This window comes from Vicugna pacos, chromosome 1, assembly GCF_048564905.1.
Source record: "Vicugna pacos chromosome 1, VicPac4, whole genome shotgun sequence".
NCBI classification, from domain to species: Eukaryota; Metazoa; Chordata; class Mammalia; order Artiodactyla; family Camelidae; genus Vicugna; species Vicugna pacos.
Window position 1 is genome coordinate 104,922,109 of NC_132987.1, and position 27,572 is coordinate 104,949,680.

The 27,572-nt window shown below is 32.1% G+C and overlaps 1 protein-coding gene across 1 annotated transcript in view; it reads left to right on the forward strand.

The window, feature by feature from the left end:
- Positions 1–27,572, forward strand: part of NCAM2 (neural cell adhesion molecule 2) — a 429,294-nt gene that overhangs the window by 380,140 nt on the left and 21,582 nt on the right. Inside the window, exons 13-15 of the mRNA XM_006215779.2 lie at positions 3,838–3,957; positions 5,961–6,082; positions 13,911–14,091. Of these exons, the coding sequence (XP_006215841.2) occupies positions 3,838–3,957; positions 5,961–6,082; positions 13,911–14,091 (423 nt within the window). The remainder of the gene's footprint in view (positions 1–3,837; positions 3,958–5,960; positions 6,083–13,910; positions 14,092–27,572) is intronic.

Genomic DNA, 27,572 nt, shown 5'->3' on the forward strand with positions numbered 1-27,572 from the left:
TCAGAATTGCATTATGGTTTCCATATCATGCTGACTGAATATAACCATAAAAAAACCTTAATGTATGTCATTTGTCCTTAGAGAACTTTCAGTGGTTTGCAATCAGACCTACTTTCACTTCATTTTTGAGTTTGAATTTCTAATAAATTATAGAGAAAGAATCCATCTCACACTTTAGTTTGTGGTTCTTTTGTTCTGTTGTATAGACACATTTGGAGAAAGAAAGTCTTCCATTAACTAACTTCATAATTTGAGGCATTGTATTATAGAGTACACAGCCTTCGGATTTCAAGTGGTGGTTTGCTTTCGAGCCCTACCTTGTATATTCAGAAGCCCTATGTTTGGTAAAATGCCAGTACATTACAGGTGATTTAATGTATATATATACTCCCATTTAAGAAAGGCAAGTCAAATTACAGATGAAGGCTTTGCCTCCCCTGACTCTTTTTCTTTCCCTCTCTTTAAATTGGTCCCAATTTACAGAGTTCTTTCTATGTCACGCAGTAACCTTTATGTTCACACAATGCTAATAAGGCTCATAATAAAGGCTATTGTGCCAAAACCTTTGGCGTCAAAACTCAAAAACAGACTGACTTCTTGTATTTAAATTTTGTAAAGCTGGCATCAGTAGGTTTACTTCCAGGCCTCTCCCCTGTAATTTGGAAGGTCTTCTGTAAGACCTCCCCCATCCGCTTTACCTCTGAGTGGTTTAGCCCAAGGATGTAAGAAGAGTTTACCCCTTTTTCTCTTCTCCTCGATAAACCGCTCTGCTGTGAAACTCAGGCAGTAAAGGGAAGAGTCTGAGATCAGGAGAAGAAGGGGAAACACGGGGAAAATCAATTCTGAGTTGATCATAATGTAATTAAAGAAGTAGGTTCCCCCTTGGCAGAGGTAGAGGGACACTCAAAGCTGCTCATAATCCCTATGGAATGTTGAGGAAGGAATGCTGATAATCCAAGCCAGAAAGAGCTTTTACTGGAATCACTCAGATAATTCAAATAAATACTGAAGTTGCTTTTGTGTGAATGTGTGTTGTTGTTTTAATTGTTTAATCCAAGTGTTATCTTCGATTTTCCCTGATTTCATATGCTCTGATGCTTTGATAGCTCTACTGTTACCCATTTTTTACCTAAAAAGAGAAATAGCATGATCTGTACACTTCTGATGAAATGAAGAGTTTTATTTATGCGTGCTTTAAATTCGATTGCTTTTTTGTTTGATTGTATGAAGACAAACAGTTGAATGTAAACATTGCTACTTACTCTCACCTACACAGCTGAGTTTACAGTCTGCCTCATAAAACGACGGTAGCAGCTACATCTTCACGCCATAGAGTATGGAGAGGATGTCACATACCAGAGTTGTCTGCAGCGTTACAGGCATCTATGGCCATTTCATATTCTTGTGTAACATAATCTCTTTCTCTATTATCTGTGTAAATGTTGATACTCATAAGTATCACTGACTATTTTTGCCCATAAACTACTTTTCCACTAACCAGAGTCAAAGATGAATACATTTTAGACTATCCTTTATTTTGTATTATTTCTCAGCCTCCACATAATATCCCCATTTGCATGGATAATTGATTCATAGTAGTGATTATTTCACAGATCACGATTTTTTTCATCTATACCTTCTTTCAACCTATTTTTATACTTTTGTTTCTATGATATTTAATAAAATGTCTCTTTTTAGAAGTTGAGAGACCAACTCAGCCCTAAGATTTAGTTGAATCGCAGTCGGTGGTGTGTTCAGGCCCGGAGCCACATGGCTCCTTTCATGAGTCTAAAGCATGCATCACTTAGGGTCTCATTGCAGAGCTTATTGCAGTCTGACCAGTTCCTACAAGAGTCTCTCATATGTCTGCATGCTACATCAAGTCATTCTTTATTAGGTTAAAGAAGAGGATAGTCAGACACAAACTACTCCGTGATGCTATTGATTGCCCAAGGGTGCAAGCATTTTGTTTTAAGCCCTGAAGAGTAAACGTAGTTTTGTAAAGCATTAATCTCTGCAGGTCTAACTCACTTTGGCTTTAAATTTGCTATATTTATTAATTGATTCAATGATAAAATATTATAAATTTTTAACTCTTGAATTCCTTGCTATGCTGACCTAAAGCAGAAACTTTCTCTCTTAAGGTCAATGGGATTCCAACTTCTTAGCATTTTAGCTGCCTAACTCTTCATTTGATTCCCTCTCCCTTTCCATAATCTTCATGACCAGCTTCATCTGTGCACGAGCCTTCTCTCCATTTAGCTGTATTTTTTGTCAAGCTGTTATTATATATTTCACTACTCCAGGTCACCAGCCAGCTGCGTTTGGCTTTCCTGAAGAAGCTCACTGGTTGTTAGCCTGTTGGAAATAATTAGATTCAAATTTTGGCTTTCCAGTTTATTCTTGCAGCTTCTAATCAGTTGGATTTCCCTGCCAATCAGTCTTTTCCCAGTTGGCCTCCCTTAACTTTGACACCATGTGTTTTCATCTGAGGCTTTGACGAGGAAATGCATTCTCAAGCACAAGTTCAGTTTTTATTTACAAGAAACTGAGAAATACAAATATAAATTTCACTAATTGGAAATTTATCATTTCTAATGATTTTGAAACATCTGTACTGGATTAAATAAGGTCTGATTGATATCCAAAACATGTATTTTTCTGGTAATATTTATCTGATATATATGATAATATTGGGGAAAAGAAGTGAGCACAAAGAAATATCAAAACCAATTTATTAAATATGTTCATTTGGTGTAAAATGAAAAATGTTATCTAGTGAATGTATATTATGATGTAATTAATAAATTACATTAGAATTTTATTGAAAGTGTACCATCTTCAGTCATGGTTCATGTTAATCAATACTCCTATGAATATGACCCTGATTACTTATGACTTAATCTTTTTATTTTGTGATTGATTATATCCTTTATTATGAATTGATTATTTGGTTTGAAGTTGTTATGTAAACTGGACATAATTTTCTTTTGATTATTCATCAAAGCATTGTCAATTCCACTGGTTAATTTTTACTCTGTTTAGCAAAAGCAGTAAGGATAAAGGCAACTATGGAATTTTATTAGCTCTGTCAAAGGAATTTTTCAAAATGAAAAATTTTGAAATCTGAAATTGTATTTAAGATTCTCCAGCAAACTAACGGAGCTGTCATGACCCAGGAGATGTTTCTAATAACTTTTATATCCCTGTATTTTTTCAGATTCTTTCTTCTCCTTTGTGTCATGTTGAATCCAGACCTGGTACAATGTATAATTGAGAAGAAATTCAGAAAGAAAATACAAGAGATGACAAGCTTCAAGATAGCATTAAAAATAACTTGATTTGATTTGAGATTATTGAATAAATGATCTACTGCTGCAGTAGTCAACTTAGTGACACTTTGACATGACTCAAACACTTTATACTAGAGGCCAGAGTTCTAGATATTAAATGGCATATCTCCATTAAATTCTATAGAAATAATACATTTAGAGTAGATAAAATATTTGAGATGCATGAAATAAAGTATTTATTTAAATCTATCTTATTTCTTGAATATTAAAAAGATGAAAGAAAATATTTTACTTTTTACTTTGTGAGTGTATCGCAAAAGGAACTATTAATTTTCTTCTTGAAAGTTACTGCATGTGTCTAGAAAGCTAAAACAGGTGAAGAAGAGGATTGTTCACAAATCATTCTCTTCTTATGTGTATTTCTTATTTTTTCGGATATTTCATGGGAAAATTTACAGTGATATTATTCACACAGCTTTGTAATAGGTTGATTTGTTTTACTCATTAAAATGCATTAATCATAGGCATATTTTTTTTCGTTTAGCAATGGTTGTTTTGAGCAACCTGGAACCAAATACAACTTATGAAATCAGGGTTGCAGCTGTAAATGGAAAAGGGCAAGGAGACTACAGTAAAACAGAAATTTTCCAAACATTACCAGTTCGTAAGTAATCCTCTCTGTTTTTACTGCTGCCGTTCTCTTTACTTGCAAATTTAAATGGGATTTTAAAATGCAGGCAAGGGAGGAGGGTATAGCTCAAGAGGCAGAGCGCATGCTTAGCATGCAAGAGGTCCTGGGTTCAATCCCTAGTACCTCCCCTAAAAACAAACAAAAATAATTACCTCCCTCCTCCGAAAAGAAAACAAAGAACAAAACTGAAATACAGGGAGACATTTCGGCACTTTGAGGGAGTGAACTATGTGTTTTGTTGAAGTGGTTTCTGAAGATGGTTTTATTAAAAGTAACTTGGTTCTGGAGCAAGGGGGAAAGAAAAGTACAATTTGTACAAATTGTACTTGTAATTGTAAAATTACTTTCAGGAGATTATTCCAGTCAGGAAGCTGTCCTACTTATTTATAGTCTGATTAATTAGATTGTAGTACTCAGACTATACTCTGTGAAAGGGTAGAAACGTTTCTATGTAACATGTAATATTCTGTTCCTTGTCTGAGGCATAACCATTGCCTTTAGCCCGTGAATTCCGTAGGCCCTGAGTGGGAGGAAAAGGCACCACTGTATGAATCCATTGCAGTGGTGACAGCAGAATAATAACTATTGCAACCTCCTCATTACTGTCATTACTGTCCTGTTCTGGGTTATTTTAAGTCAACTGCATTTACATGAAGTTAAGATAAATTAAGCAATTTACATTTCCTTCATGTTGAATAACTTGTGGAAAAATGTGAGAAAACTTGAACATGACTCAATAAACACTGTTATGAAATCAATGCATAACCCTGCCTATTACACACTTATAGAAAGCAAATTGGTCGCAATAATTATCCTAATTTATGACCAATTCTTTTCTGTTGGTTCTCATAAAATGTCAGAAGTGTTCTCTTTTCTCCACTCCTGATGCCAGTGTCTTTTTCATTCCTTCTTATTTTGTCACCAGGACGACTGCAAGTACATCTTGACTCATAATCCTGCCTCTAGACTAAAATGATTCTAGAATGACTTAGTCTTAATTTAAATGGAAATCTTTCCATTCTCTTCTGACAATCAATCCTCAGCAACACCACCAGTCACTTAACACCTTCCACCTCCGCACATCTTTGCCTGCCATCCTCACATCTCCCTCAGCTGCCACCATGCTCTCTGCATCAGTAGGTTGAACTAAAGTTTGGTAATGTTGTTTTCTTCCCCCAAGGTCCTGTGCATTCTGTCTTGATTCTTCTTCTTTTTATAATCTCCAGGATAGGTCAGTGGTAAGGTGCATGTCTAGCATGCATGAGGTCTTGGGTTCAATCCCCAGTACCTCCTTTAAATAAGCAAACAAACAAACTTAACTACCTACCCCCTCAAAATATTATAAGTATCTTTGATATAATACCATCTCTTTGTGAAGAATGACATCACAGGCAGGTACTTTCATGAAGCTAGAATTTTTTAAAAAGATATTAACCCACCTATGGATTGGATGATGCTACAAAATTTCTTTATTCAAATTTGCATCTAGTTAAAAAAATGCTCATTAAATCAGATAACTAATTGCTAAGCTATTTTCTTTCCTGGCAAGGATATATTCCATACAGTTTGATGATTTAATATGTTTATATTAATCCATGTTTGCAGAATGTTTACAGAATAAATTTACATTAATAAAATCAATGATTGCACATTATTAATACAAGAAATAAAGCTTTACACTTGTGTAATGCAGTGACTTCTATTCTCAAAGGATTTCACATCCATATAAATAATATATTCGGTCCTGAGTTTTCACAATTTTGGCGTGAGACTTCTAGATTTACGAGTGTTGCTGTTTCTTGGATGGGGAAAAGGAGGCTCAGAGGTTGTATCACAACAAAGAGCAAATGGGAAACGATACATCAAGGATAATATCATATAATCTGACACATAACAGTGTTGCTTTTATTTAAATGCAGTTTCTCTACACATATGAGGTGTGTGCAAATATCAAGAATGTTATATTGCCTATTTAGGTGAACCAAGTCCTCCATCCATACATGGACAGCCAAGCAGTGGGAAGAGCTTTAAACTCAGTATCACCAAACAGGATGATGGAGGGGCCCCCATTTTGGAATATATTGTGAAATACAGAAGTGTAAGTACCCTGTTTATTATCATTTTGTACAGTGTTTTTAAGCTGCAATAAATTTGTGTTGAATTCACAGATACATCAGCAGAGAATGCATATTAAGTAAAACAGTGATAAAAGGAAATCAGATAATTTTCTGTTGCTGAAATTCATCATTATAAATTGTAAAATGTTTGCTTGTTTAGTTGTTTTTTGTAAAGTCTAAGCATAGATCATCCAAATAATGCCATGGTTTTCATCTTGTGATTTCTAAACTTAGCAACATTTCAGAAATAAGGTATATTTTCCCCATTTTTCTGACAAGTTTAGCAGAATATTTCACCTTCCATTCTGCTTGATTTTAGTAACGTCAAGCTAAGCCCTCTTCTCAATGTTAGTTACTGTAGGTAGGATTAGAAAAATCACACCTCAAAAGTAATTATTCATTTTTATAAATTATTAAATTATTAACAACTCAAAATATACTTATTTAATATGGATTTTTAAAAATAAATCATTCTAATCAACATATAGCAAAGAATGGCCACACTGAACTTGAGAAAGAGGGAATAGATTTCTTCGCATTTAAATACCAGTAACTAACACGGGATTTCGAACAGCTCAAAGCTGTCTTGGGATGTGCCATCTGTGTAGGGAGTGAAGGATGTCCTTTGGCTGCAGACTGATGAAGAAAGTCACCTGATTGACTTTGCCTTCAACTAAAAATGATGCCAAAGTCCACTAGAAGGGATTTCTGTTAACAACTTTACCATAAGTACCATTGAGTATTTGTGTCTAGTGTGGAATATGTTAAATGTGAAACAAAATTTTAAATTTTGTAAAGTGATTTACTAATAATTATGGTTATCCCCATTATACTGTGTCAATTTTATTTATTTTTAACTTTTTTCCTTTTTCATATCCCCAAATTCACTTTAATTCATTTAATAAATTCCCTTAAATGTGTTTCCTTCACAAAAACATGCTACTATCATTTTTAATTCACATACATCATTTTTGTATTCTAACACCTACTCATTTCTTGCAATTTTTGAAATGCAATCAAATTTAAAACTTTTTCTGGTTTCCAGTTAGCATGATGACTTTTTGTTTGTTTGTTGTTTTAATTGTGTCTATGTAATGGTGGCCTTACAAAAGAAATTGAGAAATGTTTCCTGTTTTTCTCAACATTGGGCAAACCTGGGAAATTTAGGTGATTTTTTTTTTTAATTGAAGTATAGTCAGTTTACAATGTGTTAATTTCTGGGGTACAGCATAGTGATTCAGTTGTATGTATATACACTTACATATTCCTTTTCATTTTCTTTTTCATTATAGGCTGTTATTAGATATTGAATATAGTTTCCTTTGTTATACAGAAGAAACTTGCTGTTTATCTATTTTATATATAGTAGTTACTATCTGCAAATCCCTAACTCCTAATTTACTCTCCCCCCTTCTCCACTAGCAACCACAAGTTTGTTTTCCGTCTGTGAGTCTGTTTCTGTTTTGTAAATAAGTTCATTTGTCTCATTTTTTTAGATTCCAAATATAAGTGATATGGTATGGTATTATTCTTTCTATTTCTGGCTTACTTCACCTAGTATGACAATCTCTAGGTTTGTCCAAGTTGCTGCAAATGGCATTATTTTATTCTTTTTTATGGCTGAGTAGTATTCCATTGTCTGTATACCACAACTTCCTTATCCAGTCATCTGTCCATAGACATCTAGATTGTTTCCATGTCTTGCGTATTGTAAATAGTGCTGTTATGAACATTGGTGTGCATGTATCTTTTCGAATTAGAGTTCCCTCCAGATTTACGCCCAGGAGTGGGATTGCTGGATCATATGGTAAGTTTATTTTTAGGTTTTTAAGGAATATCCGTACTGTTTTCCACAATGGCTGCACCAAACTACATTCCCACCAACCGTGTAGGAGGGTTCCCTTTACTCCACACTCTCTCCAGTACATATTGTTTGTAGACTCTTCAGTGATGATCATTCTGACTAGTATGATACCACACTGTAGTTTTGATTTGCATTACTTTAGTAGTTAGTGATATTGGACATTTTTCATGTGCCTATTGGCTATTTGTATGTCTTTATTGTAGAAAAGTTTGTTTAGATCTTCTACCCATTTTTGATTGGGTTGTGTATTTTTTTGTTATTGAGCTATATGAGATGTTTGTATATTCTGGAAATTAAGCCCTTGTTAGCTGCATTGTTTGCAAATATTTTCTCCCATTCCATAGATAGTCTTTTTGTTTTATTTATAGTTTCATTTGCTGTGCAAAAGCTTTTAAGTTTAATTAGGTCCCATTTGTTTATTTTTTGTTTTTATTTCTGTTGCTTTGATAGACTGCCCTAGAAGAATACTGCTAAGATTTATGTCAGAGAATGTTTTGCCTATGTTTTTCTAGGAGGTTAATCATGTCTTATGTTTAAGTCTTTAAGCCATTTTGAGTTTATCTTTGTGCATGGGGTTTACATTACAGCTGTCCAACTTTCCCAATGCCACTTTCTGAAGAGGCTGTCTTTTCTCCATTGTGTATTCTTGTCTCCTTTGTTGAAGATTAATTGACCATAGGTGTGTGGATTTATTTCTGGGCTTTCTATTCTGATTCATTGATCCGCATGCCTGCTTTTGTGCCAGTATCATGCTGTTTTGATTGCTGTAGCTCTGTAGTATTGTCTGAAGTCTGGGAGAGTTACTCTTCCAGCTTTATTCTTTTTCTTCAGTATTGTATTGGCAATTCTTTGTCTTTTGTGATTCCATATAAATTACAGGATTATTTCTTCTATTTCTGTGAAAAATGTCCTGGGTAATTTGATAGGTATCCCATTAAATCTGCAGATTGCTTTGGGTAGTATGACCATTTAACAATATTAATTCTTCCAATCCAAGCACATGGGATATCTTTCCATTTCTTTAATTTCCTTAATCAGTGTTTTGTAGTTCTTCACATATAAGTCTTTCACCTCCTTGGCCAGGTTTATTTCTAAGTATTTCATTTTTTTGATGCAATTTTAAACAGGATTTTTTTTCTTTCTTTTTCTGACCTTTCACTGTTGGTGTAAAGAAATGCAGCAGACTTCTGTATGTGAATCTTGTACCCTGCTGCCTTACTGAATGTGTTTATCAGAGCTAGTAGTTTTTTTGTGTGTGTGTATGTGGAGTCTTTAAAGTTTCTATATATAGTATTGTATCATCTGTGTATAGTGACAATTTTACCTCTTCTCTTCCAATTTCGTTCCTTTCTTGTCCAGTTGCTATGGCTAGGACTTCTAATGTTGAATAGACGTGGTGAGAATGTGCATACTTATTCTAGATTTTAGTGGGAAGGCTCTCAACTTTTCACCACTGAGTATTATGTTGGCTATGGGTTTGTCATATATAGCTTTTACTATGTTGAGATATGTTCCCTCTATACCCACTTTAGTTAAAGAGTTTTTAACATGAATGTTGAATTTTATCAAATGCTTTTTTCTGTAGCTATTGAATTGATCATGTAGTTTTTGTCTTTTCTTTCATTGATGTGTCGCATTGATTGATAATTTATTAAACTTAAGTTAATTATATCTAGATGTGTACACTCACATTTTTTTAAGCGCCATCAGTTTACTTTTGAAATATTTTCCAACAATGAATAGTTATGGACATAAATAGAACTATGATTTTTGGCAATTTTCTTTGCTGCTAGGGAAAAAAGTGATTTTTATTTATCTGTGTATTAATAGCATTAAATAAACTGTTGTCTGAATGAATAAATGCATCAGTGATTCAACGAATAAGTTAATCTATGCTATGCAATTATAAATGATCCTAAGTAGACTAATAAATACGAGAATTAATTAATACAAGAAATAACATGCACTGTGTTAATTTTGTGAGAAGATGATGAATAGGAAAAATTAGATCATTTTTTCCCCTAAAGAAGTACGTGGGTGATGGAGACTAGGAAGTAGGTAAAGTAGTGTCCAGTTTACAAAATTTTACCAAGCTTCAGGACCTGAAACAAAATGATTTGAGTCAGCTATAATAATACCAAAAAAAAAAAAAGAGAATAGAATTTGAAACTCTCCTAAAAACTTCCAAACCTCACATCTTTCTCAATCACAGTGGAATGTGTGTGTGTTTGTGTGTATAAATTATCCAGAGTGCTAAATCCCCTCTCTCATATTTAGAGTAGCACATGGAGCTTAAGGTCACATAAGTAATAAATAGCTTAATCAGGCTACCAGGAAGTCCAGGAACCAGGAACTGCCTTACATGGAAATATGAAGTCTTAAATCATAACACTCTGGAATCATAAGAACCTTAAAATTAATCAAATTAGTAGGAGCTCACTGCCTCCATTGTCCTCTCTTTTTATAATTACTCAGTTTTCACGTAAGATGATACTGACTATACATACCTACCCTAAGACTTTGAAAAGAAAGTTAGTGGATTTCTCCTTTGAATGAATAAAAACAGTCAAGGAGCCCTCCATAGATAAGAAAAGCAAGACCTTCTCCATCTCTCCTCCACTCTCCCTCCATACAGATGATAGTAAATATTTCCCTATGGACTGAGATCATGATTTTAGAATAACTTTTAAGATGTCCCCTTAATTGTCATATAGCCCTGCTATCTATGTTTTGACAAAAAGGAATGCTTAATAAAAGCTTTATCGAAACAAAATGACCATTTTTTTTCAGTAGCTGCCCTTCAACATTTAATTGGCTTATTAATAATGGCCCTATTCAGCAAATCATCTCATTAAGTACCTAAGGGAACATTTAGCAACTAGATTATCTTAAATTGTTCCCTTGGCATTTAAGTTCTGCAAATTAGGCACTCTACAAATGAATAGTTGAGATTTTGATGCCTAGGGGAGCATTTGGTAACACCCACTTTAATTTTTTCCTATTTTCTAACTATAGCAATTAAGGAATTAAAAAGCTTCTTGTCTAATGGTGAATGGGAAATGAAATTGATTTAAATTGAGGAAAATAATAGAACTCCCTTTAGACCCTTATACCACATCAGTCCAACTATCTAAAATGGTGGAGGGGCTTTTAATTTGTCATGCTAAGAACTTTAACAATTAAGAGTTAAGTGACTGTCAATTTAGACAAATTATCTGCACATCTTGGGCTCATCAGGAAGTTTCACCCCAAATGCTCAATTCCCAGAAATAATATTTTTGGAGGATTAGCTGAAGGACATGAAGTCCTTTTGTCTTTCTAAATAATAAATTGTATCCTGGGGTAATCTAGTTATCAGCTCTTGTCTTATTTTCTGGCTTTTTCACCCATATCTCTACTCAGAGCCAAAACAAAACTCAGCTCTGAATAGATGTTCACTCTCACAAAGCACTTGATAGTTAAATAGAACTTTCTGATTTATTGGGTTAGGGGATGGCTACAGAGGCACCTCGCAGCTGCTCTGTGTCACTTCGCCCTTATCTAACCCTTCAGTCCTCTTACTCCTCACCCCACTTCCTGTATGTGTGTGTATGTGCAATATACTACATAACAAGTATTTGTATATGTGTATTTTGTTGTCTATAAATGCATGTTTGCATATATATGTCATATATCGTATCATCTAAAATTATTTTTGAATGGAGATTTTTGTAAGCTTTATATTTTTGGTCAACTCCTATGAAGTATTTTTTCACATTTGTTTAAAACTATAAACCTACAGTATTTGTTTCGACATCTTTCCAAGGTTTTCAATCATTGTGCTTATTTCTGGTTCTAAACTTCTGTGAAGGAATCACACCTTCTTTTCATTAACTAGGTGAGGACAAATGCAAAGAAAAATAGAAATGGAGTTTCTTATTTTCAGTGCTGGTGACATTTCTTCCCCAGAGGAAACCTTCCTAGCTTCTGGATATATTTTTCTCCCTGTTACATGCTCCCAAAGCATCTTCTGCTTTTTCAAAGAACTTATGTCTTTCTTCTGTGCTGGTTTGTAAACTCTAAAACAAGGCACATGCCTTGTTCACCATTGTGTTCATAGTTCTAGAACAACCTACTACCCAGTAAAGACTGAATAAATAATTGATGGATACATTCATGACATAAGAGGACATTGGGACAATTGTGTATGTTAGTACAGCTGTCCCAAGCATTTCAAAAGCAAACCTTGGTTCCTTTCTTAACTTTACTAGTCAGTTAGTGACTTAGACAACTTACAAGGATTCTGGTCCGGATAGTGCTGTTTTCCAGTGGCTTTTCCAGTACACTTCATAACACCTTTACTAATACTGGACACAAATCCAGCCTAATAATTTAGTATACTTATAAGTTTCAAAAAGCAAGGGGAATACTTCTTGTTTATAACTTTCTGTGCTTGTCCAAAACCCATGGCTTTCTTAAGCTGTTAGTATCTTCAGTTTTAGATGAAATAATAAAACAGGCCTACTGATATCCTTTGAAATAAAAGTTCTATGTAACCAAAAATAATTAAGAAAAGAGAAACACAGTATAGTATCAAAACCATATTGTTGTCTTCTTTTGAAGAACACTTCATGCTTGTAATACATCAATTTAAAGCAGTCATGAATTTAACTTCCACACTTTAATTTTAAATAATAAGTCTTCAAATTTCACTATAAAAAGAGAAAACATTGTTATTCTTTGTAGTCAGAGAAACATTGTCAAATACTGGCTCAACATAAAGTACTACTGGGCTGAGTTCTGAGGTTAAAAAGATTGATCCATCTGTCTATTGATCTGTCTATCTATCTTATGGCCTGGTTACAATTTACTTAGAATTACACCTCTGGGAAATTGAGATTTGCAATTGCGGTGATGGATTATTATTTGATACGTGATTTCAGAGAAAATATCATTTCATTTCTGTATAGTTATTGTAGAAATAGTTTCTCCTTAGTAATAGCTGTCTTTGCTAAGTGGTTATGATTCTTAATGCCCTGGAATGTACAATGTACTCAATTTTCCTCACTCATCCCTCATGAAAGCTAACGGAGGCAGCTGCTAGCATCACTTCTGTAGTAGAGATGAGGGACACAAGGCAGAGAGGTTACCATTTAAACATAGGAAAGTGTTTAAATGTTTAACATATGGTGCAGCTGAATGTTCACATTGTTTAGGATAGTTTAATCCATAAAGTTATATCAATTTATTTTTCTGTTATTTGCAGTCATACTACTTTTTTCAAACAAAAGGTAATTTAAAATGTCATGTGGTCTAAAACATTTATTTTAGAAGAAGAATCAGGATTTGAGTGTAGAATGTTCAAGGATAAGATAACATTTTAAAATTTCTTAGGCTTATAACCTATTTAACAGGTAATAATTTTTTTCTTCCATGGTGTTTCAATATGTCTAAGACATAATAATAATAAAAAATAATAGTGGTAATTTAAATCTATAAAAATAATCCAGATTTTGTTTGCAAGACACTTTACCCTCACCTACCCCAAACCTTAAACAATAGTCTCTGGCAATTATTTTAATGGATATATTAGGTTTTCCTATATAATATTTTAATTTTTTCCTGTTCACATGATTATTAATAATCAACAAAGTGGCTAAACAGCAAAGTGATGTTTATGAAATAAAAAAAATTCTGATGGAGAATTATCAATTGCTGAATCATCAAGGATTAATTATGAAATTACCACTCTTTAGCTAATTTAAAAACCATTGTAATTTTTATGTGAAAATCTTAGAAAGGACTTCATCTATATATAACTTCACTTATCCCTGTGGATGAGAAAATATCTTTCTTTGATTTAATAAAACCACCTGTTCCAATTCAAGGTAGATGAAATATTTTTTTAAAAGATCACAACTTTAGTGCCTGTGTATTTACAAAATATATTTGTATTTCCTTTATAGAAAGATAAAGAAGACCAGTGGCTAGAGAAAAAAGTTCAGGGAAATAAAGACCACATTATTTTGGAGCATCTACAGTGGACAATGGGGTATGAAGTCCAAATTACAGCTGCCAATAGATTGGGATATTCAGAACCAACTGTCTATGAGTTCAGCATGCCACCAAAACCCAACATTATTAAAGGTAAGCCAACCATATGCCATATCAAGCCGAAAATAAACATCGTGTTATCTTTTATAGCCTCTCTGAATTTTTTCTTAATATTAAAGACATAATTTTATAGAAGCAAACATAAATTCTAGGGTCTGCTCATGACTATTTATGTATCAAAATTTCTCAGTCTGTCTTGCCATGGAAGATTGGTTCATTTGTAAGTGCACTTTGACAGCTTTAGTGGTGGAAATGGTGGGGAGAGGATGAGCAGAGAGGGGATTGAGGGGTAAGAGTGAAAATCAACATAGAAAAGTTTTGCTGAGACCAGAAAAAACCCTTAGCAAAAAAGACAACTTCTCTGCCAAACACACCAAGGCTAGCCCTCCACTTTTGGTAAGACATGGCCAAAGATAATGGTGAGCCCATTATGCTTGGCCAAACAAGCTGACTTGGAAAGATTCAGTCTATCACATAATGAGGCAGAAGCAGCCACAGACATAGCCCCAGGAGAACTAAGACTAGAGTTCCGAAGAAGCTCATAGTGTTGCAGGACATTCATCGTTAGTCACAGCGCACTGGGAGCTTCTACCTTGGTTAGGTAATAGTGCTTACATCATTATATGCTGGTGATACTATCAAAGTCCACAGGAGGGATACGAAAACCGTTTTCAGATATGTGCTAGAAAGGTGAACATTCAAGAATTTATTCTGATTCATAGTCAGTTAACTCTGTTAGTGAGTTGTCATATTGATCATATTTTAACATTTATTGCTCTTTACATATCATATTTAACACTTAATGGTAAATTTTGTATGTACATGCATAAATATATATACACATATACTCTCTATTTAGATATGTGAACTGCATATTCATAAACATGGCTGATTTAAGTCATACTATAATAGAGTATCAGTGTTGTTCCATAGTATTTTTGAGACTGGAAAAATAAAATTTGTCAGCTCAGTCTTGCTATTTAACCCTCTTGTAATTTCAAATTGAAATTAATCTCATTATTATGGCTTTGTTATATCATACATCTTTTTTTAATTGAAAGTAACTTTATATAATTCATCTTTCTATTAAAAAGTAATTACTGTTAGTTGTATGGTTTGAAAGTAATTGATATCATGGCTTTGTATTCCTAGTATTAATTAATAACTGCTTCCAATTATAATTTGAAATTAGGAAGTTGGAACTGTCTAGAAATAATATGGATATCTTGCTTTGTACTGTCAATTTTTAAAAATTTACAAAGTACCTCTGCACTTATTATGTCATTTTATTCTTGAATTGGAGTTGAACAAGGGAGAATTATCCTCATCTCACAGTTTTGAGAGGTTAAAGGATCTGTTCAAGGTCAGAGCTACTTTAAATCAGATGACAAATCCCATGCCCTTACAAGATGATACACCTAAATAAGAATGGTTGAATGAACAATCAAGTTCATTGTTTCTGTGAGCTTAAAATATCAATAACTGCTTCTACAATTCTAATGCATTATGTCTGTAGTAATTATCCCCTATGCAGATAACAGGCAAATGATAAATGATCGTTTAATCTGAGCCAGAATCTTCAAAGGAGGGTTGCAAGAAAGAATTCCATCCACTTAAATCTTTAATTTAGCTCATATCCTTGGAGGAAATAATTATGTTTATCAAAAGGAAAATTAACACTTTATAAAGCTGACGGCAACATTTTAGTTATATTTTATAGATAAAACCCAAACTGTAAAAAAAAAAAAAAGATTTTAGGCAGACTGCTTTATATTATACTCCCAGAATCCTTGCTATTTTATAAGAAGTTGTTGTTAATAAAACCAATAATAAGTATAGACCAAAAGGTAAATAAATAAAAACAGAATATATAAATAAATATATATTTTTTTGAACAAAAATAACTAAAATATGTCGTGATACATTTCCCATGAAAAACACTTTTCATATCAATTTTGGAAAGTCAGCTTGTGAGCAGTACGCAGAAGGAAAATAGTTTATAGCTTCAGCTTTGCTCTTGTGTTTAACTTCTTTTGATATGTATTTCCTTAGCTCTAAGCTAGTTTCTTCTGGTTTTGCAATGTTAAGATTTATTGATTTATTCATTCATTCCAGTTATTTATTGAGATCTGGCTTTGTGACAAGCACTGTGAAAAGTACAGAGGAATTATCTGTGAAAAATGCAGAGCTGGTTCCAGCACTCCAAGATTGTACAATCTAGTAGGGAAAATAGATATTAAACAAGAGTTAGAATAACCACCAAGTAATTAAAATGAAGAGTTGTGCTGGTGCAGTGTGCCGCCTCTGGCAAGTGTACCTAACTAATGGGGGTATTTGGGGGTAACGAAAAGATTCCCTTGGAAAGTCGCTTTCTAAAAGAAGCTCCTAGGGAATGAAACTTCCAGGGAAAGTGTCTTATATGGAAGAAGTCTCTGAGAGAAGAAGGAATTTAACTGTTTTAGGAACTAGAAAAATCATGGTTGGCAGAGAACCTGTAGGTAAGTCAACAAAAGTAAGGATAGAGAGGGACCTGTGACCCATACAATCCAAGGTCTTCTCAAAACCATGTAAGTAATTTTAAAACAGATTTTAAAAGTAGTAAGAAATCATTTGAAGCAGGGAAGTTATATGAAAAGATAGACATTATAGATAGACTAATTTTGCTCACCTGAGTAGAAGCAAGAGATGGATGAATATGAATGCTTGAAAAAAATGTGATGACAGTTGAAAAAGGAAATGAATAAGTCCTAGGCACATTGTAGATGTAGAGTAACCTGCCCATGTAACAGATGGGATTCAGTAGATATTGATGACTTTCGAGTTTCTTGCTTGGGCAACTGGAACACTATTGATATCATTTCTCAGGATTCTACAGAATCTTACAAGCAAAGCAGAGTTTGAAGAATAAGGATTAAATATAAGATCAGTTTGGTGTTTGTTAAGTTTGAAATGTCAAATAGATGTTAGATATGTGTGTATGTAGCTAAGACAATCATGGCTTGGAAACGTATATTATGATGTTGTCAGCCTTAACAAGTGACTGGTATTTAAAGCCTGGGTGAGAATAAAACCACGCAATGAGTAACGCCTAAGCTCTATGAAAGGAAGTTGATGTCTGTGATACTCACAGATGTTCCCCAGTACCTAGAAGGGCAACTGGTGCAGCATCAATGTTCAAAGGGTAGGCGGTTCTTGATTTACTGAAGAGTAGAGGGTTAAGAACTGCATCCCAAGGAAATGTAATTGTATAGAGAAAGATGAAACCATACCACTACCCTTGGTGAGACTAAGATATTTTTCAATTCCTGGAAAAATACAAGACTGCAGTATCTTGGGAGTTAAGAGACAGTCATATTTCCAGAAGCCAAGGTGTAAATCACGTTTGACCCTTCTGATGCTGCCGAGAGGTCAACAAAATTCAATTGAAAGAGACGTGAAGTGTGCTAATTACACACAGCTTTGCTGAAGTGGATGAACGAGAAATGAGTTAGGAATGGGCTGAGAATTGTATGGGAGGTTAGCAGGTTTAGACTCCATGTTAATTTAGTGCTTTCAAGAAACTTTGCTATGAAGGTTAGCACAGGAAAAAAAAAAGTCAGTTTTAGAAGGACTTTTATGATGAAAAGGGCTAGAGCGTGTTTCACAGCTGATGAAATGGATCAAGCAGTCAAGGAAAAGTCAGACACACAGATGTACAAATGAAGCTATCTGAGAAGATAGGAGATAGAATTCATCCCCTCTGAACTATGCAGCTAATACAAAACCAGAGCAGCTCACTGGGAAAGGGGGAAAAAATAAAATATTCATTTTATCTATAAAAAGTCACAAAATAATGTCCAATTTACTGTGACTAAATCCACAGACTGGTAAAGTCTCATGGAAAGCCAGATCAAAGACACACCATTATATATCAAGAATTATTTGATTTAGCTCTAGAAAATTTCCTGGGGGCAATTTTAAAGGCTGTGATGGTTGATGGTGAATTTGGGAGCCTTTAAACTCACAATTTCCTAAGGAGTTAAAATTATGAATCAGCAAAATAAGAAAAAATGATATTTTTCACATGCTTTCATTATACTTACTCATGTAATTATATAATTTCTCACTCCATTTTAAAATAAATATTATAAATTCAAACTTAGGCTTCAGACTAGTTATATGTAACAAATGAGCAAACCTGAAGTCTTTGGAGAAGATAAGGAGTTTAAAAGTTAATTTAGTTTGAATTTTTTTAAATAGCATTCATTGTAGACTGTCCAAATAAAGTTTACAGACTTTGAATTAAAAATTCCATTAATTGTGTGCATTAAGATATATGTAACTCTTTGTAAGCAACAGACTAAATCTAGAATACATTTATTTGTTGGACAAGGGGACTATTTTTAACAATAGACTCACCTGAAATTCATATATCATATATTCTATTGATAATAATGGCTTTTCTATGTATACATCGTAGTGGATACCACATTTCTCCGTAGGTTATGATTCTGGTTTAAAAAGTATTTTGTGATGAATAATGTTTTCTCATTTTCACTTATTTAGAGACATGTTTATTTTGAAAGATGTGTTTCTTGATTCGCATAGAAATAGAGTGTGCAAAATCACAATCATGATCCCTTTTGTAATATTCATACAGCATAATTCCACCTCACTTTATTTTATAAACAATGAAAATATTGACTAGTGATGACTAAGTCTTATAAAAATGATTACAAAATCACCTATAGAACTAGAGGCTGATAAAATTATATTTACTGACTTACTTTGTAATTTTAATAACTAGAATATTATTAACATGGTGGAATGAATATAATCTAATGCTTTAAAATTTTTTAGAGATAAACTTATTTCGAAAAAATTTTTTCACCATTTCTTTTGGCTTACAATGTATTTAGTATTGATTGTTTTAACCAAAAAAAAAAAGAAGTAACACTTATTATCTTTAAGTAATTGCTCCTTTTTCTTCTTTTGTTACTATGAATTGAAGATATGACTAATTTTAACATTTACTCTCAATATAATTTGGTGACAAATAATTCCATTCATATATTCTAAAGATCCAATGGTAAAATAATTCTACCAGCTGAAATCAAGCATGTACTACATCCATGAGAGTTCTTCAAGTTTAACAGGCTAACAAAGAAATGACATGAGTTGCCACTTATAAACATATTGCTAAAAATTTTTTAATTAATTTGTATTTTCATGGACTTTTTATTATACTTAAAGTGAACTTTAGAGTAAAATTATTTTGATGACATTCACTTCTAGTTTCAACAAAACTAGTATACCCTTTCATCTCTGAGTAACTCAACATGAACAGAAAACAAAACATTCAAGTACATGGCAAGTACTAAAATGTTTTCTTAAATTTAAATTTATGATTGTTTTTGGAATATAAATTAAAGAAATTTCAAAACAATGGTGAAACTGAAGTTCAATTAATTGGGAAGAACTTTAGTTTAACCATCTGGAAATCTCAGTCAAATCTAAATATCAATAATATATGCAGAACAATATGTATTTGGCTTAGCACGTAATGCCAAAGTAATTCTATAAATTTATTTTCATGATCTTTGGTTCTCAAAATTATTTTAAATGAGTAACAATAACATATGTCTAGAGTGTGCCTACAGCCAGTTGAATTAATGCTCTTTTCTTCTTATTACAAATTTTTATCGTTTGAACTTACAATTTTCACTTATATGTCTTGGTGCCTCATTCATTATTAAAAGTAAAACTACTTTTATTAAATATGTTCTAAGAAAATATGCTGGCAAAAGAAAAGGCTATCACTAAACATTGCAGCATATGATGAACTCATATTTAAGTAGCAGTGTGAATTTACTAGTAGCCCGGTGGAATGGTTGATGACCTTTCTCTAATAAGTTTTATCTTCAATAAAAAAAATTTAAGATGTTCACATTAAAGGAATCAGTGATAGAACTAATGTCTGAGTTATTGAAATAAACATTATTATATTGAGCCTCAGCTATGTTTTTAACATGTGACAGCTATTTAGAAATGCTTTATACTAGATTTTTTTATTCTTTGTCCTGTATCGAAGTAATTTTTTGTAGGTATGGCTTTGTGTAAATCTTGTATTAATTATTTTCTCTTTTTTTTTCTTTCCTACTGTCACTATTCTCTTTTCCTTTATTTTCATGTTTGTAACTCTGCTCTTTTTTTCTTAATTGTTTTATTCTTATTCTACTTTCAAAAACAATTTTCATCATACAGATAAATGCTGTGAAGCGAATAAAGGCGAAAATGGAAGCCAGTCATGGCAGCTGAATGCTGCTGGGTTTTCTTTCATTCTAGCCATAAGTGTGTCTTGCATGTTTTAATGTCGTTGCTATATCATATGGTATTCCCTTTTATCATCTGCAAGTTTATAAGGCTAATCTAAAATTATAATAAAATATTTTTTAAGGTTCAACTAATTATGCATGTATCCTCACCCGTCAATAGTTAGCCTCTTTTCCCTTCCCCAAATTGTTAACCTTTAAAGTAGATAATTTGTCAGAAAAACACTGAAGAAAACTGAACCAGGATTGTTTCTTTCAGGTACCAGTTCACAGCATAACTTGCTTCATTCTACAGTTTTCTTCAGTTTCTTAAAGTTAACCTTAAATATCATGTCACTTTTACTTGGAACTTAACTATTTGCTACGTCTAATCTTTCCTTTGATTATTTTGCAAATACAATTCAATGTTCATGGACATACGTTGCATAAATAGAAATTTTATTATGTTGAATTGTGGATCTTTTATATTGGTTTTAATTGTTCTTTTAAATATAAGTTTCAACTTTATAAATATTTATCATATTTCGTGGTGTTTACCATTTACGTGAGACATAAACCTGATAATTTTTATTATGTTAGATGTGATTCCTGTTTTGCTGCCTTATTTTCCTTTTATTGACCTAAAATGTCATAAGGAGTAAAAGTGAAGCAGAGTTAATTTTCTTCAATTTGAGCACCAATTTTTGAAAGTCCAGACATTTTTTTTAATGAAGTGAAAATATCTTAATGTAATTGTACCAAAGTAAATGATAAATTAAATTTGAGTACGTTTATTAAGTTGCACCTGTGTACTAGATTTGGACACTATTTTGAGATGGTATCAAGTATTGATGTTCTAGCAACATATATATTTATTTATTTATTACTTTTTCCTGAGTCAATTTCTTTGCAAGGATCAGAGATAGAAGTAAGTATTTTAGCTGCCATTTTCAAGAAGATGAAATTGAGAGGAGAAGGTATTACTAGATTCCAGCTTTCAGAGCAAGCTGGATTTGAAGGAGTAGCATGATTAATGCCTTTTGTTTTCACATTTTCATTTATTACAAAATGGGAAAAGGGTGTTCTGCATTTTTCACTCCCAGCTGCACTCTAGAAAGTGATTCTTACTACTCAGTCAGGACAATTAGAAAGCTATCAGATTTACATATATTCCCATGAGTGACTGTAACTTACATGGTAAATCAAATTACTGAGTTCTGGGCTTCGAGATTCATTCATCAAAAACAATTTATTTTGTTGCATGAAAGTATTCTCTGACTTTATTTTAAAGAAATACCTACAGGATTCTATCATGTAAGGTCTAAAAGTAGACTTGCCTTTGGTAGTCTGTATTCTTTAAAATTTGTCTTTTCCAAACTCTGCTCTTCGCTGCTGTGTCTTTCTTCTGAGCTAGCATCAGACCTGTAGAGTGCAGAAGGGACTCACCCACAAAGGAAACACACTTCTGCTTTTCTTTCTCCCTTAGAGACAAAGGGGATTTCCTAATTCCAATTCTTGCAGTATAGGAATTTAACCTATTTATTGGCAATGTTCTGTTTTAAAATGATAATAGCTAATGTTATGTTTATTAAAGAACTAATTATAATTGCATATTACATTCCATGATTGCATATTACATTCCATGAGTTTGGATAAGACTTGTAGATATGTTGATTACTAATAAGTAGCAAGTGCTGAGAAAGAAAGGAGTTTCAATAACACGCTCATGAACAATTTTTCTCATTCATTATAACCTGACTGGATCTCTCCAGTAAGTTGTAAATATTTCCATGAGAAATCATATTGAAATTACCTTGATTCAGGACATGATTACAAAATGCTTTCTTGGAAAACATGGAATATGTCTTTAGTAAGATAAGAGATTTTTTTTTAAATTTTATTTTCTAAAACTACCAGGTCACCAACAATGATACGAAGGACACTCAGTCTGGCTTATATGATACCGAGACTGACATTTGAACAGTTCAGAAAATGACCTAAAATTAAAATTCTAATATCTTAGCAGAAGTGTTTACATTTAATGAGTTGTTCATTTAGATTTTATAAGCATCTAAGTACCAATCAAGTTATTAATCCTAAAATTAATGAGCAGTCTATCATTTGGCCCCATGTTCATTCTTAGATGAACAGTTATTATACAGTTCTAAGATATAAATTTTTAAAAATATTCTGATACATCTTAAAATAATAGACTCTGTGCTTTGCCTTACTTCCGTAAGAAATGGGAAAGTGCAAACTGTATAAACAATGCAACTACTGCATTTTGAAAAGTGAGATCTTAGAGATTGTAAATTACTTTCTCAGATATTTTTAACATCTTAATAATATGTAATTGTTGCTGAATTATCATTTTTATTACTTGAGCTTTACTCTTGTTATATGTAACCATAAAGTCTAACTAGCAGTACATTTTTGTATAATTAGTGTCTGTCTATAGGTCTAAGTAACTGTGATTATTGGTAAGCCATACATAAAAATTCTTCCTATTATCATCCAGTGCTTTTTTTTTTTCATTCAGTGGACTTTTAAATAAAAATCGGTGTCTAAAATGTACAAATGTAAATTTATGTGTAAGGTGAGTCTTATTTTATTCATTATAAATAATCAGAAGTATGTTTCTATGTTTATCGATGTGTATGTCTTATCATCAAATGTTAAATCATTTAAAAAGTTTGTTTTGACCGTGTTATACCAGTTATAAAGCTAAATTGATTTGCTTATGCATAATGGCCATTATCTGTATGTGGAGTGTCAGGATTAATTTTTTATATACAGCTGTGTATCTCGTTTTCTCTCCTCCTAACCTTTTCTAAGTCTGTCTTCTATTTTCCATTTATCATTAGGTCTTACTGGTCTCCCTACCCCAATACAAGCTCAATACTTATTTATCAGATAGCTATAAGGCCCACCAGACTACATTTCAGATATGCTAACAGATTATGCCGAGGAGGTAGCAATAAATTCTTCTTTCCTATGAGATTTTTTCTTACAAGCAAGAACCTTCAGTAAATTGCCATTTTTGATCGTTTCTGTCCTAATACTCTTATTCATTGGAAATATGTATATTTTATAAAATCTATACCCATATTCTTTTCCAAAGCATTATTTATGTGCACATGTGTTCATTACTGGTAGACATGAGCAAGACTGAAATGTTTAATGACTTATTTCATTTTTCTTAATTTTTTTTCCTATTTTTTGTTAGCCTCAAGTATCTCAAGGGTTTAACCATTTTAAATAAGCAAATAAATAAATAAATAAATTCCAGGCATTGGATTAACATTTTGTATGTATAAGTCAGTTATATATAAAACAAGTATTTGTTCCAACAGATAATTGTATTGCAGATAATTTTGACTTGTAAGTATTCAGCAGTTCTTTTAAAATAAATAGTTAAAATTACAAGTACACATAGTTGTTTATGGACAGTTTGGGTCAACTTAGAAATAATTATACAATTCAAATATTTTCTATATTAAGAGTGCCTATTAATTAATTATATTAATTATACAAAACTAAAACAAGGAAAATTCCACAATGTTTTTAAGTCTGATCAGTTGGTCTGATTATTCATTTGTAAGCAACAAAATATAGGTGCAAGAGAAAATTAGGCCATGTGCTTTTGATTTGGATAAGTACTTTCAGATATAGTATTCATTAATATGGTGTATCTACACTAAGAATGAAGAAATAAAAAATTTTAATTACAAATTATTTTAGTTATTCCGGATGGATATTTATCAATACAATAGTTAAGTATGTTTGGGTCTAGCTTTCAAGAATAGCTAATATTGTGTATATATTTTTAGTTTGTAGTAGTTAATTAAGAATACATCTAGATATGTGCAGTTAACTGAAGATTTTTGCCTGTTTGGTTTTTGGTTATGATATTAGCAGTATTAAGAGCTTTAAATAAATAATCTGTTATGATACTCCCTAAATTAAATATTATCACATATTAGTTTTTTGCCCTAATATATTATGATTCCACTTAGTGAATAAAGATACAGGATCACAAATTTCATATAGGAATGTGTCATTTTGTGTATTTTATTATGGTTCAGATCTGTGAGGCATAACGTAATATCCTTGAAACCACCTTTGAGTAAGTGCAGATTAATTAGGCTTTTTCTTAGTTGCTTTCTTTCCTTCCATTCTTCCTTCCAATTCTTTCTAATATTCTGTCTCTCCCTCCCGCCCTCCTACCCTCCTCCTTTCCCCCTTCCCACTATCTCTCCCTTCCTTCCTCCCTCTCAATTTCTGGAAGTATCTCTTCTTTTTATGTTAATCACTGTTAAGGTTTAAAATCTCAGAATTTGTAGTATAGATATGTGTCATGAAACTTTCAACTAAGGCTAATGCATTGAATGGGGAGCTTAATTTATATATTTAAAATGATTGGAGATACAAATATTCAACAAGTAGCCACTGAAGTAATTTTAATGTAAATTGAAATTAGTAAAAAGCCTATATCTAAATCAGCTGATTATGTCATTAAAAAAGAGTATTATTTAATCATTTTTATTGCTTGATAGTAAACCTTAGAATTCAGAATATACTAGCAGAGTAAATTTTAGGTCTTAAGTAAATGAAAAAAAAATCTTTTTAACATCTTATTAATATATTCACTTCCAAGTTATCATCTAAACTAGAGTATTTTTTCTAAAGTTAACATTTTTAACTTTTAAATATAAAGTTGTGTCTTTTTTACTTTAATGGTACTTAAAAGTGATATACTACATAAAGATTATTAAAGTAAGCAGCATCTCAATATTTATGCAAAGATTCAGTAAGTTTAAATTTTCTTTAATCATTCTGAAGTAACACAGAATGGGAATTTACATCAATGCTGTATTTTTCAAATACCTTTGGTTTCCTTATCTTACCTAAGATTATCAGCCAGATCAAGATCTCTGGTAGTAATCCGGACCCTCCCTCATGGCTTTTAACTAAGTGGAAGCCTAAAATGCCTGTATCTAAATGTTACAGAAAGAGTGGATTATTCTGTAACATCAATTTTTAGCTACTATTTAGTGAAATTGAAAAAAATTAGCCAAGGAAAGCAAATATGTTCAGGAGTCCTATTAGTTTATCTGAGGTGATCTGAACTGCAACTGATGGCCCCATGTCTTTGTTGGTAGACTATTATTTGATCGACTTTTTAAAGATACGTTCATTCAAGTGGAATTAAATTTTATTTTAAGTGTGAACTAATCTAATACTGGTTGTATTAGCCTAGTATGTTGCAAAATTTAATTTTTTATGTTCAAGTTAAATTCAGTTATTCTTTCTCGTTCCATTTTAATAGAAATATAGTTACATATTGCAAACATTGCATTATATTGAGGTAGCATAATTTTTTAAAAATTATACCATATTTATTTTATTTAGTATATGTACTAAATGGGCACTATGAAATAAATCTCTAGCAAATCCTTTTTTTTTCTAAGAGCAAGCAACTAAAAACTACTATTTTAAATAACGTCCACAATTCATGAACTTCTTTCAAGAATATTTTTATTTCATTCTTACATTGATTTTATGTATAACAGTTCTGTTTTAAAGTGACTATTTCTGATCATTTTAATTGCATCTGTTTTCATCATAGCTTATTTTCTTGAAATAAAGTGTACGTTATAAATGTATTGTCCTTGGTATCATCTCTTATTTAAAACCGCTGACATAATATCCAGCACTGTGTGTAATCCGATGCATGAGTTTCATAGTATATTAAATGTCATTTTATTTTCTGTATCTCTGTGTCTCCATTGTTGTAATAAAGAAAACTGAGGAAAAGCTTTGTTATACGTGTTTTCTTTATTACTGGTACAAACCTTTTGTCTTTGTTGTGTGTTTTCATTTCTAACTTGATCAAATTCAATATCTCTGTATAATAAACATATGATCACTGAGTGATTTCTCTTTTGCTGTCAATGACACATCATCAGCAGACTCATATTGTAAAAAGAATTTAGAAACGACACCAAATACTGATACTTTCATAATAAACTAGTTCTAGGGTCTTCTTAGAAACCTGTACTACCAGCGAGAAGCGAAAATAGTCAAATGATGTCATATTAATAAAGCACATTAATATAGTTAATAATTTAAATAATGTAATAATAGAAGAAAAGTCAGTATTGCCAGCAAAAGTTTATAAAAACAGACATAAATGCTTAAAGTGATCTTTCTCCAGTTCCTTTGATTAATATATTACTATAATTAAGTGTGAACATCATGGAATAAAGTTGTAGAAAATCATTAAGGTTCTTGGTTCATGCACAGCCAAGGCATGAAACAAAAATGGCTTTGGAAGTTTACAGATAGTAACAATAATGCAAAATAGAGCAACTTCTATTTTTTTGGCATACACTGTGTTACACACTGTATGGAAGGCCTTGAGTGCAATATTTTTTTTATTCTGGAGTAAATATCATTTCTCCCAAATTCTGGATGAGAACAGTGAGACCTAAAGAGGTTGAGTAATTTACGTAGTAAAACGTCACAGACTCTTCATAAAACATTATATCACTTTTTGTTTGTTTTAGCACTGAACGTGAGTTTAAATGATAATTCTTTAACATGTAAGTTATTCAGTTAGTTTTTATAAAGTGAAAAAAACAACTTTGGTTTAGACATCAATATATATTTCTCTTCTACAAACACAGCCAAGTGTTGCATTGCCAGATAAAAATGAAGTAGTGTAGAAACTACAAAAGAGAAAATACTCATTTTCAAAATTTGCATTATTTTAAGGCACACTTAATCTTTCTTACTCCAGAACAGTTCACTCCCAAATGCATATCTTTATATATATACTACCCATTAAAACATGTTTAAATACATTTCAGAGTAAAATTTTAATGATATCTATACACTGTTATAATATTTGAACTTCTTTCAATCGATACAGTAGTTATAGAAGTTTTATATATTGAGAGAGAGAAAATTCAGCTGTTTTTCTTTATTGTTGTCCTCGTTTTTATTTTTCCTGAAACCCCTTAAGAATGAGATGATATCGGTGGGAAATATGTGGTAATTTTTGGACACTTTCATAGTGACTATCGCAGTAAATTTATATTACATTTTTAACTTTATATTAACTTATTTTGAGAGGCTACTGTTAAGAAACTAAAGAGATTTGAGGAAATTTACCCTAATGTTCTAATCAAATGCCATTATTATATCAACAAATTGAGGCTC